The following is a 13,819-nucleotide window of genomic DNA, read 5'->3' on the forward strand; positions in this document are numbered from 1 at the left end:
GGCGTCATTGGCGGTGAAGGGTGAAAGGTCGGGGAGCAGCTGGCTGGGTGTTGGCTGCTGCTAGCGGAGGCGCTGCGGCTGCGGTGCCCGCGGCTCGGGAGCGCCCCGCAGGCATGGAGTTGGAGACGGCGCTGGAGGCCGTGAGGGGGCGCGGCGGGGCCGAGGGCCTCGAGCGGGTCCTGGGCCGGTACAACGAGAAGGTAACGCGCCCCCCGCCCCCTCCCAGGCCAGCCCCCCCTCCCAGGCCTCGGTATAAGCCGCCGTCGCCACAGCCCCGGACCTCGGTATAACTCCCCCCGCCCCCGTTAGCTCCCCTCGTGTAACACCCTCGAGCTCCCCCCCCCCCCTCCGCCCGGTGTGCTGCCCCGCTCGCGCAGCATCCCCCCCTCCCCCCCCGCCGCCGCCGTGTAACTGTCACCCCCGCTTCCAGCTCCCCGGGCACAGCGCTGCCAGCAGCCTCCTCTGCGCCCCGGCCCGCCCGCCGGCCCGCTTCCCTCGCCGCCCCGCGTTCGGACCGCGCTGACCCCCCAGCCCCGCGGGAGCCCTCGTAACGCTCTCCCACAGACACCGCCCCTCGGGAGTGCTCCGCGGGCACCCGCGTAGCCCCCCGCGGCCCCCGTTACTCCCCGCAGCCGCCCGCTTCGTGACTCCAGGTCACGGGCACCTGTTATCTCTGTGAAATCCCGCCTTACTCCAGCTCCCCCTTTAACCCCTGCTTCCTGCCGACCCCTTTCCCTCGTGCATCCCTGTCCCTGCCTCAGATACCTTAGTATGTTCCCACTCTTTCCTGCTTCCTCCCGTAATCGTTGTTCTTTGCTGGAATGCCCCTGGCTACTGCCTGTAAACTCCCCCCCACCCTTTTTTTTTAACCTTGTAAATTTCCACAAATTAACAAACACCAGTTATCTTTCTTAAGTGATCCCAAAATACACCTCCCTGAAATAACCCCCTTTGCTCCTTCACCTGGTCTTCACGCCTCTCATTTCATGTGCGTTCCGCCTTCTCTACCACAAATACCTTAGTTTTACTTGGGAAGATATGAAATTAAGCAACGCTTATGTGACTTTCTCTCTCTCTCTTGTTTTCCAAGTATGTGTGTGTGTATGTATGTGTCTGTCTATATGACACCCATGCAAGAAATCAAATCAACTGCAAGATCTTTTAAAAAAAAAAAAGTACGTGTGGCACCTTAGAGACTAACATCCGATGAATTGAGCTATAGCTCACGAAAGCTTATGCTCAGACAAATTGGTTAGTCTCTAAGGTGCCACAAGTACTCCTTTTCTTTTTGCGAATACAGACTAACACGGCTGCTACTCTGAAACCTGCAAGATCTTTGTTACCCTCCTTCCCCACTCCAATCAAAATCGTGCAGTTACTGGTATTACAGGCTGATGACAGAGCTGAAAAAAATGGTATTCTTATTTCTGAGTGGGAATTTTATTTTGTGAGGGATCAGTAATGAGGCAATTTCAGGGAAGGTTAATATTTACAAGTGTGTGGTGATTTATAGCTTCTCCTCCTCCACTCCACCATTTGTCACTCCTTAGGTTTAGGGTATGCCATGTTTGTTCAGTGCCTAGCATGAAAGGGCCCTGATCTTGACTGGGACCTTTAGGCATTATCTTAATGTATAATTACACCGTAAAATAGTCTGACCTGAATGTCTCTTCACCTTGCCTAGGCTATAAATCACCATGCACTGTATGAATGCTAGGTTTCAGAGTAGCGGCTGTGTTAGTCTGTGTTCGCAAAAAGAAAAGGAGTACTTGTGGCACCTTAGAGACTAACCGATTTATTTGAGCATAAGCTTTCGTGAGCTACAGCTCACTTCATCGGATGCATAAAAGTGGAAAATACAGTGAGGATATTTTTATACACACAGACCATGAAAAAATGGGTGTTTATCACTTCAAAAGGTTTTCTCTCCCCCCACCCCACTCTCCTGCTGGTAATAGCTTATCTAAAGTGATCACTCTCCTTACAGTTTGTATGATAAACACCCATTTTTTCATGGTCTGTGTGTATAAAAATATCCTCACTGCATTTTCCACTTTTATGCATCCGATGAAGCGAGCTGTAGCTCACGAAAGCTTATGCTCAAATAAATTGGTTAGTCTCTAAGGTGCCACAAGTACTCCTTTTCTTTGTATGAATGCTGTATGACTATTAACCTTCCCTGTAATGTCCTCATTATTTATCCCTCACAAAATAACAGCCACGCTCAGAAATAAGAATACCATAATGATTTTTTTAGCTTTGCCTTCAGCCTATAGTACCAGTGACTGCAAGGTTTTGATAATATGGCTGCAGAGTTGGTCAGGGAGTGGATGGGATTGCACTTGAGTCATTCCATTCCTTTCTCTTGGAAGATGGTGATGGGTAACTTCTCATCCACCTGAAGGACACTCTTGGCTAGGGTTCGCTTGTCACTCATCTTGCTTGGTGTATATGTGAGGCCACTGGGTGATGTGGAGACCATGTGGTCTGTGACTGCTGTCAGCATGTGAATAACATGGAGCGCTGTCTCTTTCATAAAATCCAGGAGACACAGCTTATTTAATTTGCTTGTATACCTGGCCAAAATAAGGGCATGAGTGTGCAAGAGAGCCTGCTGAAGCTCAGTTCAGAAGAGGCTGAGCTGAAGATGCTGGCAAGAAGCATCTAGTGGGTGGTGGCAAAGGGCATGTCAGCTTCCATTACCACAGGGGTATGCCCATGTGTAGTCAAGGGGCTTGGGGATATGTTTGGATTCCCTGGTAGCATGAGAGCCAGAAGTTTAGTTTTTCACTTGTTGGGCTAAATTAGGGGTTCTCAAACTTCATTGTACCGTGACCCCCTTCTGGCAACAAAAATTACTACACAACCACAGGAGGGAGGAATGAAGCCTGAGCCCCACCGCCTCAGAGGGGACAAAGCCAAAGCCCGAGTCCCTACTCCTCCAGGGGGTGGGGGGGCCAGCAAAGTCAAAGCCCAAGGGCTTCAGCCCTAGGCAGGGGGGCAAGCTGTAACCTGAGACTTGCTATCCAGGGATGAAACCCTCAGGCTTTGGCTTTGACCTCAGGGGCCTTGGGATTTGGTCCTGGGTGGTGGGGCTTGGGCTTCGACCCCAGCAAGTCTAACGCCAGCCCTGGTGATCCCATTAAAATCGAGTTGTGACCCGCTTTGGGGTCCCAACCCACAGTTTGAGAACCGCTGAGCTAGATGATTGGTTCCATTTTTGTCTGATATGGACTTCATGACATTTAGATTGTTTTGGTGGTGTAAGGTTGCCAACTGTCTAATCGCACAAACCCAGACAGCCGTGCCCTGCACCTCTTCCAAGGCCCTGCCCCCTACATCTTCTCTTCCCTTCTTTCCCCCTCCCCTCCCAATCGCTCACTCTCTCCCACACACTCACTCACTTTCACCAGACTGGGACGGGGGTTGGGGTTCAAGAGGGGGTGCTGGGGGTGGGGCCAAGGGGTTTGGAGTGTAGGAGGGGGCTCCGCGCTGAGCCTGGGGCAGGGCGTTGGGGTGCAGGAGGGTGTGGGCTTTGGGACGGAGTTTGGGTGCAGGAGGGGGCTCAGGGCTGGGGCAAGGGGTTGGGGTGCGGCAGGCTCCCAGAAGTGGTCGGTCAGGTTCGGGGTGGCCAGGCGGCTCTGTGTGATGCCCCTGCCTGCAGGTATTGCCCCCGCAGCTCCCATTGGCTGGGAACCTAGGCCAATAGGAGTTTTTTGGAGTCAGCACACAGGGTGGGGGCAGGACACAGAAACCCCCCTGGCCACCTCTGCGCCTAGGAGCCAGAGGGATGTAGTGGTTGCTTCCAGGAGCCACATGGAGCCAGGGCAGGTAGGGAGCCTGCCTTAGCTCTGCTGTGCCCTGCCCACCGGACTTCTAATGGCCTATTAAAATCTCCCAGATTGCTTTCAATAGCCACTGGGAGATCGAGGCTGATTCCGGGAGACTCCTGGCCAATCTGGGAGGCAACCCTAGGTGGTGTAGTCTATCTTTGAAGATCATTTGACATAAAAGTAGATGCCTTATTCTGTCAGACTGCTGTTACTTCAGACTTTGGAGAACAGCTGTATCTTCTAGCATGCTTTTGGAAGCAATTAAAGGCTTATTTTGAACTCTAAATCTGCTAGATTTGAGTACTAGCTTCTTAAGTTGCCACCTCTTCTTTCTTGTGCTGTTGCAGCTGCTCATCTCAGCACAGTACCAGCTCAGTCTGAATCTTGGCCATAGCTTGTATCCTGTACCAAGGCTTCTGGGTGGCTTTGTCTGTTTTGTGCGGAGTAAGCTTTTCATTTCTTTACATTTCTAGCCCTGTGATTTGAAAGGAAAACCTTTATGAATGGGAATCAGTTCATGGTTGTCTTCCTAGGTATGAGATGGATAGAAACGTATCTCAATTTCTTATTGAGTGATGTTTAATGATGACAGTAGCAGTTTTACTGTTGATTATTTTAGCAGAAGCCTCCAGCTACCTGGGGTTTTGTTGGAGATTGAGCAGAGTATCTCAGCATGTTCTTGCCTAATTGCTGATAGACTTGATTGTATCCGTTAGGGCTACTGTCAAGGTATCACCTGTGTGTGAATTTCTGCTCTGGAATTCACTTGCCTGTGGCCCAACAGAGGGTTTAGATAACTGTCACCTGAGGTATGGGGGTTTGTGCCTGAGGGGCAGACTGCAGGAATGTAAGGCCGAGAACTGTATTTTTGTTAAATTCCGTATATGCAATCAGTGTCTGAATGCACATAAATATCTAATACTTTATCTCTGTTTGTCCCCCTCCCTTCTCAACAACCCCACCCAGCAAAAAATCCCTCACTTGGTCAGACATGCCAACCCCTACTCATTTGGGGCAGGGAATGGCTTGGGAAGCTTTCCTTAGTAGGATTTAGCATGTAAGCTGTGGTTAAAGTTTCTCCTTCTGATGACTGGAGGTTTTGCTGTGTATTCCAGAAAAACTTGGGCTGCAGGAATGAATCTCTAAACATGTTCCCAATCTGACCCATCCCCTGCCTATTATGGTCCTTACAAAGAAGTCTTACCACAGTGTTTCTGTGTCTCATTTATTTAGCCTCTAAGGCATAATCAGGCAGAAGCAGAAAACATCGCAGTGTCTAGGTTCCATTACAAACTGATAGTTAGCTAGATTTGTTAAGGCACGTGGAAAAAACAACCTATTACCCTGGGCACACTTTTCAAATTTTTAAGAAAAGAAAACCCAGCAAATTCTAAAAGCAGCAGATAACTTATTTCTTTAATAGAAGGACCCAGTTCTGTGTGTCTAACTTTTAAGAGTTGTTTATTGGTGGTTGCAGATGGCTGTTTAAAAGAGCATTTATTTAGATACTCATTCCTTCTCTTCCCACTCCATGGCCCCATCTGCCATGGGCACACCAAATGTGTTTGTTTTCTCTCTTGCTCAAAGATACCTTACCCCCAGTAAAGGTTTCTCTAGTCTTTTCAAGGCGTCGTATCAATAAAAAGATACTGCCAAGGTCTGGGCCCCTTTCTTTCACTCTGACATCTGTGATGAGGAGGTGGTGAACTCTTCCCATCTAGCCCTAATAGATGTTCTGCTTGGGGGAGTCCCACTTAATACTGAGCCAGATTTTGTTTCCTAAAGACATATCCAAAGCCTGTCCTCTGCGTCTTCCTACCCAGAGACTTTCTGCTGGTACCTTCATGGTCATTAAGTGTAGTTAAAAACAGCTACCACAGCTTTACAGATTCTTTTTACTCCCCTCACATCAGACCTGCCCAACAATGCAAACAGTAAAACAATCCTCATCTGACCTTGAGAGCCTGTTACTTGAAGAGACTGATGCTGATAACTTTTGATAGTGAGTCCAGATAGTGACATCTAGTCCAGTTTTTGCCAACGTAGGTGCATGCTTGGTGCCGTGCAAGGGAGAGTGCCTGTAGATAAGCCATGTAAGGCAGTCATGCTTGACCTTTGGATCATTTGTATGAAAGGTAGCAGCTTGTCATTTTTTCCTCTTATGGTGTTAAAGGACAGAGATAGTAAAGATCAACGTTCACTTCATTAGATAAAATTAAATAGCTTAGCAAGAGTCTTACACTCTATTGCTTTCCATCTCTTTTTAGCATTCTTAAAGACCAAATATTGTTAAATAACTAATTGCTGTTCTCAAGTTTAAAAAAAAAATTCTAACAATATTTTTTGCCACTTGAGTGCTGATTAATACAGTTCAGAATTTTCTAAAATAGAACTAATGTCCATCACTAGCTCAAGTTCTGTGAGACCACACCTTCCTCACACTTAATTGTACCCATAACAAAAGAACACTAGGTAATGCATTTAGACAACCAGTAAAAATTAAAAATTGAAGAAATATATCAACAGATCTTGTACTGTACTCACTCTTATTTGAATCAGCATTTTCTGGATGAATTATTTTAAAAATACCCAAACTGGGAAAATCAACCTAAAGCAGAATTTCCCAACCTACAAATGAGATGCACCACTTACGTTTGTAAAGCCTGAGTAACTAAATAGCCTTGCAAAAAGAAAAGGAGTACTTGTGGCACCTTAGAGACTAACCAATTTATTTGAGCATGAGCTTTCGTGAGCTACAGCTCACTTCATCGGATGCATGCCGTGGAAACTGCAGCAGACTTTATTTATACACATATTTATTTGTATTCTTTTTGCGAATACAGACTAACACGGCTGTTACTCTGAAACCTAAATAGCCTTGCTGATTTACACATGGAACTAATCCTCAACACCTGTATAAGGTGAAAAGATGGAGATAACTGCAGTTTCCCTTGTGTGTAAGTAGGTATTATCTTGCTGGCCTGATTCCATTGCCCATTGAAGTTTGACAAAAATATCCCTGATTTCAATGGGGTCAGTCTTTGGCCCTAAGTGACTTGGCCATGACAACAGAGGGAGTAAAGGTTAGCAGTACATAGCTCCAAGATCCAGGCTTATACTACAACTATAGAGGTAATTGGGGAACAATTTAGAGGCACTTATTGCAAGCTTACTGTAGCCTCACAGTTGGATGCAGTGGGTTAGATTACATGATTCAAGAAAGTCCTTTGCACCATATCAACTGAGATTCATGTTAAAACTGAAATTTGTTCTAATCAGATTATGGCAATTATTTTACATTTAATTTATTTCTTTCCCCAGAATAGGGCCACTTTCAAATTTGATCCTGCAGATGAGGACAAAAGAAAGGTAAGCAAAACAAACCTTTCTACTTGTGCATGCCCCCTTTCAGGCAGTCTTTCCTTTGCTCTGTGTTCAGAGTCCACTACCACTGAGGTGATACAACTGAGTGTAGTTTGTCACGCGATGACATACATGTTTTGCCTTGCTGTGCTGTCAGAAAAAGAAACTGAGTTCCAGAAGAACTGATAAAGAAAAATAACAAAAGAGCTAAGTAATCTTGTTGGAGGTTCTGATTAGGAAAAATAAATTAAGGGACCACTAACTCAACCGGAGGAAGAAGCAAATGGAATTCCCCATTCTTGGAAGACTTGGGTTAATAGAAAATTTTTCATTTCCCATTCATCAGACAAGACATCTGCCTACTTAGTGAGTACACAATACCATTTTTTCTCACAGGAAATGAAGAGCTGTCAGACTGATGTGCTTCTCAATACACCATTCTGAAAGTTTTGTGGCTTCTTGAAAAAGATGGTCTGATCTCAACCTCTGTCTGTATAATATGTAACTGTAGAATTGTCCATGAGAACTTGAATTGAAGAGTCCTTGATGAAAAGCAGAAAGGTTTTGCAAGCTAATCTCACGGTTCTCAGTTCTAGTATGTTTTATGTGAATCGTAGGTTCTAGACATGACCAGAGGCCACGAGGACAAAAGTAATATGTGCATCCCAGCCTATTTTGGATAAATCGGTTATCTGAGCTTCAGACATGACTAGAGAAGCAAATGGAATTCCCACACATACATTTCCCTTTGTCTATCATTCCATCAAGGTTCCAGGATTTGATCAGGAATCAGTACTTTTAATGACAAATCATTGAGTGTTGGTTTATAAGGTGACTTGATCCATGCTTGAAATGGTCTGACACATAATCTGGCAGTTGGATTTACAAACATATACGAAGCCATATGGCCTAAAAGTTTTCAACTCTTTCTTATTGTAGGCAGAGGGTAAGTACAGATGTGAAGGATAAAATTTTTTTTATTTGAAATACTTTCAGTAGAAAGAATGTCCTCACTGCTTCTCAATCTAGAATTAATCAGAGGTCTCCTATAGACCGGGACAGATCCAGATTTGACTTTGTTGATCCCCAAACCCAGAGATAAAAATAAATTAATCACTTTGCTTGCTGCTGCTATGACTTGCATTCGTGACTTCCCCTTTACAAGCCAATTGTCCAGATAAAAGTAAATGTACAATGCTTATAAGCATAAATGAGCTGCTAGTCCTGGCAGGTGCTTCATAAACACCTGCAGTGTCAATGACCTTCTGAAAGGAAGTGCCAGAATGGATAATGACTCCCCAGAGCCATAAAACTTGGCATTTGTGAGTGCACTTGCACATCAAAATAAATGTCCTGCAAGTTGAGGGTAATGAACTAATCCATGGTATCTAGTGCTGGGATAATTGAAGTGAGAGCTACCATGTGGAATTTGGTGTGTTGAATGTATTTAAGGTTCCTGAGGACTAACTGTATGTTTGGTATGAGGAAATAAAGAAAATAGAAGCCATTCTGATGTACTAATTCTAATGCTCCTAGCTTCATGTGCTGATTCTAATGTTCCTAACTTGATGAGGTCCTCTATCTGCTGGCATGTGGCATTCTCATGAGAATAGTCCCTGAAAAGGAACTGGGAAATGGGGCAGGAAGGAAGAAAAGGTTTGAAATTGAATGGCATAACGATCCTTGCCTACTTGATGGACCCATCAATCTGTGGTGAATGGCATCCAAGCCTGCAGGAAAAAAAATAGACAGGAATCAGAGTGTGAAGTAAAAGGGCATAGATCTTTGTTAGATTAGTACAGACGCTCCCCGGGTTACGCAAGACTTGATTTATGCAAATCTGCGCTTCTGGAAGAAGCTCCGTAAGCTAGAAATAAAGAGTGTTTTGGGGTTGTTTTTTTTTGTTGGCGTAATGTCAGATATATGTTTCTGACTTACACAAAACTCGAGTTACGCAAGGCGTTCCGGAATGGAACAATTGCATAAGTCGGGGGAGTGTCTGTAAAAGATCCTTGACCACTGCTTCGAATCTGATGTCTCTGTGCCTGATCCAACTGAGTAGTACAGGAGAGGGTAATGGAGCTGACTTCTTTTAATATGTAGATCTTTCTTTAATTGTACAGAAGGCCTCTGGTGTTGAGAACATGGAAAAAAGAATATTGAGCTTTCCTATATCTGGAGACGGAAGACTGAGGACAAAATTCCTTGTTTTTGAAATTCTATAAAATCTGAGCTTGGATCTTGAATCTTGTAATGAATGCAGAGATTATCAATATTAGAACTGAACAGATTCTGACCATTTGAATGGCAAGTCTTCAATTGCTGCTTGAACTTCTTTTGGTAAAACTTAAGGCAGATAACCATGACTAGTGTTGCATTACAATACCTGTAGCCATTGAACAAGCACCAGAATCGGCAGCATCTAATGCAGTTGGGCTGCGGATTGTTGAATATCAAATAGTTTATATGCTTTTTCCTGAACTATATCCAAATGAAGAGTGAGTGTGTGTGTGTGTGTGTGTGTACTATATGCTTCAGTAATTCCTGAAAAGTTTTAAAATTATCAGGTGAAAGTGGAGTAGCCTGTGCAATGATTTCATCAGGTAAGAAAGAAGAATCAAGTATAGGATCAGAATGATTGTCCCGATGAGCAGGTATTTCATCATCACTTAAAATATGTTCCTTTGTGTCTCCAACTAGACAAGGAAAATGATTAGAACTGAGAGTCTGCAGCCTGAGAGTCACAAATAGTTCCCATATATTGTGGGAGAACTTGCTCCTGAAATTGAGTATTGTGGCCATATGGAAAGAGATGTGGCCAATTCAGAGGAAACCAAGGAGCATAGTGAGAATGAGCATCTTTAGATGTAATAGGAAGCTTCTTCTCATTATTATTTTCTCTCCGTTGATATTTCTTTTTAATGGAAGACTCCTGTCAGAAGCTGCAGAGGAATTGGTGTCTTTGGCTGAAGAAAACTGATGCAGGAACCATGACAGGAGACTGAAAGATAAAAGTGGGACTTGCATCCTTTAATTTTACTGATGTGTTGCTTCAAAGAAGTTTTCATAACTGGTACCCTTGTTTCTTTTTGTGGAGGGCTCAAGTTACAGTCCCCTCTTCCAGGGATGAAGCCCTTGGGCTTCGGCCCCCTCTGCCTGGGGCAGCAGGGCTCTGGCTTCGGGCTCGGGGTGCAGGGCTCAGGTTTTGGTCCTCCCCACCCAGGGTCACGTAGTAATTTTTGTTGTCAGAAAGGGGTCGTGGTGCAACAAAGTTTGAGAACAGCTGATTAAAGCTTCCCTCTGCAGTTGCACTGGAGCTGATGTTGAGTCAGAACTATTCAGTCCTTGGAAGCAGGACTGTTTTGATGGATCTTCCTGAGTTTGCCTCAGCTGCTTCCTGGCCCGTGAGTTTGGTGTCACAACTTTGATAGGAGAATTGGAAGACTGTCTCAGGAAAGAAGAAGCTTTTGTCTATGGTCAGAGCCTAACATAGCTTTCATGGTTTTTTTGTGGCCCCTTCCCCCCTCCCCCCCGCCCCCTGAGGAAAAAGGTTCAGTCTAGACTGCTTCTCCCTTTGTGTCCACTTCTTGAAGGGTGTGAAAATGGTACAGTTATCTGGGATAGCTGGGAGTTCCTCAGCCATGACATATGCCTTTATTGTCTGGGTATCAGTGAGAGGAATATTTCCTTCTCCCCTGGTCCCGCCCCCCAGGATTGGCATGATTTAAAACCTGGGAATTTAGGCTCTACCGAAAGCTGCACTCCTTTTTTTTTTTTTCCTAACCTGCTGCTAACTGAAACAGTAAAAAGTAACCAACTATAAACAAACTGTTTACTGAGTATTTAGGCTGGAAGTTAATCAATAATACAGTTGGACACTGGTGTTCCAACTCATTACTTAAAGCAGTTTGAAGGAACTGAATGGAGGTTGAGGTTGCTGTACACTTTATTCCCTGGGGACAGGGTGAGGAGGGGTGGTGGGAGCACATGCATGACCGCTATTAGTCACTGCTAGAGAAAACATTCTGAACTGCTATTCTGGGGAATGTGGACACCATAAGTGGGTGCAGTTATTCAAAGAACCAGTTGCCATGTGCAGTTACTTGAAGAACAAGAACATTCAAGGAAATTAAGGCTCTCAAACTTCATTGCATTGTGACCCCTTTCTGACAAGAGAAATTACTACACAACCCCAGGAGTGGGGGACTGAAACCTGAGCCCCACCATGCAGAATGGGGGGCCAAAGCAGAAGCCCAAGGGTTTCAGCCCCAGGCAGGGGGCCTATAACCTGAGTCCCACCACCCAGGGCTGAAACCCTCTGGCCTCGGCCTGGGCAGTGGGGCTTGGGCTTCAACCCTAGGACCCAGCAAGTCTAATGCCAGCCTTGGCGAACCCATTAAAATGGGGTCCTGACCCACAGTTTGAGAACCACTGATCTAGACCACTTATACAGGAACAATCTAGCTTCATGAGTCAAGCGCACAAATGGATTCCAAGGCAATATGTGAATTTACCCAACACATAAAAGCTAGAAAAAGGTATTTTTAGTATCAGTATAGTGGGATGTTTAAGGGTACAGTGGGTTTAATATCCAACATACTTCCACTTAAAACTAGATTTGGTACCTGAAGATGTTAATTTCTAACTATCAAAGTTGTTAATATATATTGCAATCTTAATCATAGTTCTAAACTATATAAATAAAAACCTAAGACGACTTGACATATCTATGAATAAATAACACACAGTTCTATTGAAAATGTTTTAAATATATTGTGACTACTATATACACTGACATTCTAGGTCTCTATATAAACTCAACTAAAAATCAAGAACTTTAAATAATACACAAGTCCCTCTATATAATTAGTTCTCTGATTCCCTTCCTGTTGACTTGGCTTCTGTTCCATGCTCTCAGTAATTTTCTGGTGGTGTCTCGTCTTCCTTCATTCTTGACATCTTATATGACACCCTTCCTTTTAGCTGTGAAACTTGTTTCCAGCTGTTCATCTAAAAGCTTGTTTAAATAAGGATTCAGATATTCTTTTAACTTGTGGTAGCATTGCATGATTTGAAACTATAACCTGTAGTCCTGTGGAAGGGATTGTTAAAAGTGTATTAAGTGATTGCATATTCAAATATAAGCATCCATGTTCGTCACCAAAATTCAAATAACTGCAGGTATGTTTGTATTGATTAGTTCAGATAACTTTAGAAGTGTTAATTTGAATTGATTAGTTCAGCTCAAATAACTTTAGAAGTGTGTAACTAGATCATGTCTTTAAGTTTTTAATGTGCTTTGTTGGCATCATGCTATATGCTGCAGGGTTGTCTGAGTGCTTTACAGCATTTTTTTTGCAGTCCATTCTCCTTACTATTACACTACTTTCAGCAAAATGGTGTTTAGTCAGGACCTTTATTTAAAATGTTCTATCAGAGAGCCATCTTTGAATCCTCTTAACAGACAAGGTCTTGAGGGGAACATAATCTTTAAACTTAGGGCTGGTCTACACTAACGCTGTAAGTTGACCTAAGTTACACTAATTCAGTTACATAATTGAAGTCAACGTAACTTAGATCAACTTACAGGGTGTCTACACTGCGCTATGTTGATGGGAGATGCTCTCCTGCCCACTTACCTCCCGCCTCTTAGGAAGGTGGAGAACAGACCTCTATGGGAGAATGTTCTGCCATTGACTTAGCTTGTCTCACCAGACCCCTAAATCGCTGCCGCTGCATCGATTGCAGCAGTGCTGATTTAGCAGAAAGTATAGACAAGCCCTTAATGTTGCAAACATGGCCACAGTGAGGCATGATTGGGGTCATTGATTTAATATGCAAATTTATTAGTACGTATTTGAAGTATTTTTGGTGTCTCCATGAATCCTTTCTCCTTCTCTCTCCAGTCTAGGTGTAGGGGGGGGTGTGCGCGCGCACATGATGGGAGACAGTATGAACTAGGGCTTCTAGGAGCAAAGTTCCTTGGAAATCCAGTTTCAGGAAAACATGCACACACTTCTTTCAGTTGTGGCCATTAACTTTAAGGCAAATTATGATTTTTTTCATTTTAAGTTTTGTGCTATTTGGACTTGTCCTACAAAATCTTGTGAGTAGTCCTTGAGGAAGGCATGGCAGGATTGAACCCTTTATTTGCATACAGAAGAAAGAAAATATACACAGAGTTTAAAAGGTGACCTGGAGGATAGGCACTGCATTTTCATTGGGTAAGCTGTTGAAGTTGCGTTGCATTGCATTGCATAGCATGACAAGTGCATAAAAATTAGTTGAGAGATTTGGAAATACTATATGTACACATTTACCTTTTTTTACAGAGGAGTCCATCTGTCTAAAAAAAAAAAAATAGAAACATGATAGAAAACTTGATTTTTTAAAGTTTTCAGCTGTTTTTCTTGTCTGTCTTAAAATCATCCCAAGCGCGTACGATTTAAAAAAAAATTTTAAACAATAAAATAAAATAGCCTATCAAACAAGGATGGCATAGAAACATGGGACTCATCTCAGTCAGTAATTTGGTTTTATTAACTCTTTTAAAATCTAATCATTACTGTGCTCTGGTGTATATCGCTATCTTATAAGTACTTAGGAGCTAGAGGCACTTGACT

At 43.8% G+C, this 13,819-nt stretch overlaps 1 protein-coding gene across 1 annotated transcript in view; it reads left to right on the forward strand.

The window, feature by feature from the left end:
* Nucleotides 1-13,819, forward strand: part of RIC8B (RIC8 guanine nucleotide exchange factor B) — a 59,683-nt gene continuing 45,864 nt past the window's right edge. The window contains exons 1-2 of the mRNA XM_073324456.2: nt 1-200; nt 7,155-7,202. Coding sequence (XP_073180557.1) covers nt 114-200; nt 7,155-7,202 — 135 coding nt within the window. The 5' untranslated portion in view covers nt 1-113. The remainder of the gene's footprint in view (nt 201-7,154; nt 7,203-13,819) is intronic.

Source organism: Lepidochelys kempii, chromosome 1 (assembly GCF_965140285.1).
Source record: "Lepidochelys kempii isolate rLepKem1 chromosome 1, rLepKem1.hap1, whole genome shotgun sequence".
Classification (NCBI taxonomy): Eukaryota; Metazoa; Chordata; order Testudines; family Cheloniidae; genus Lepidochelys; species Lepidochelys kempii.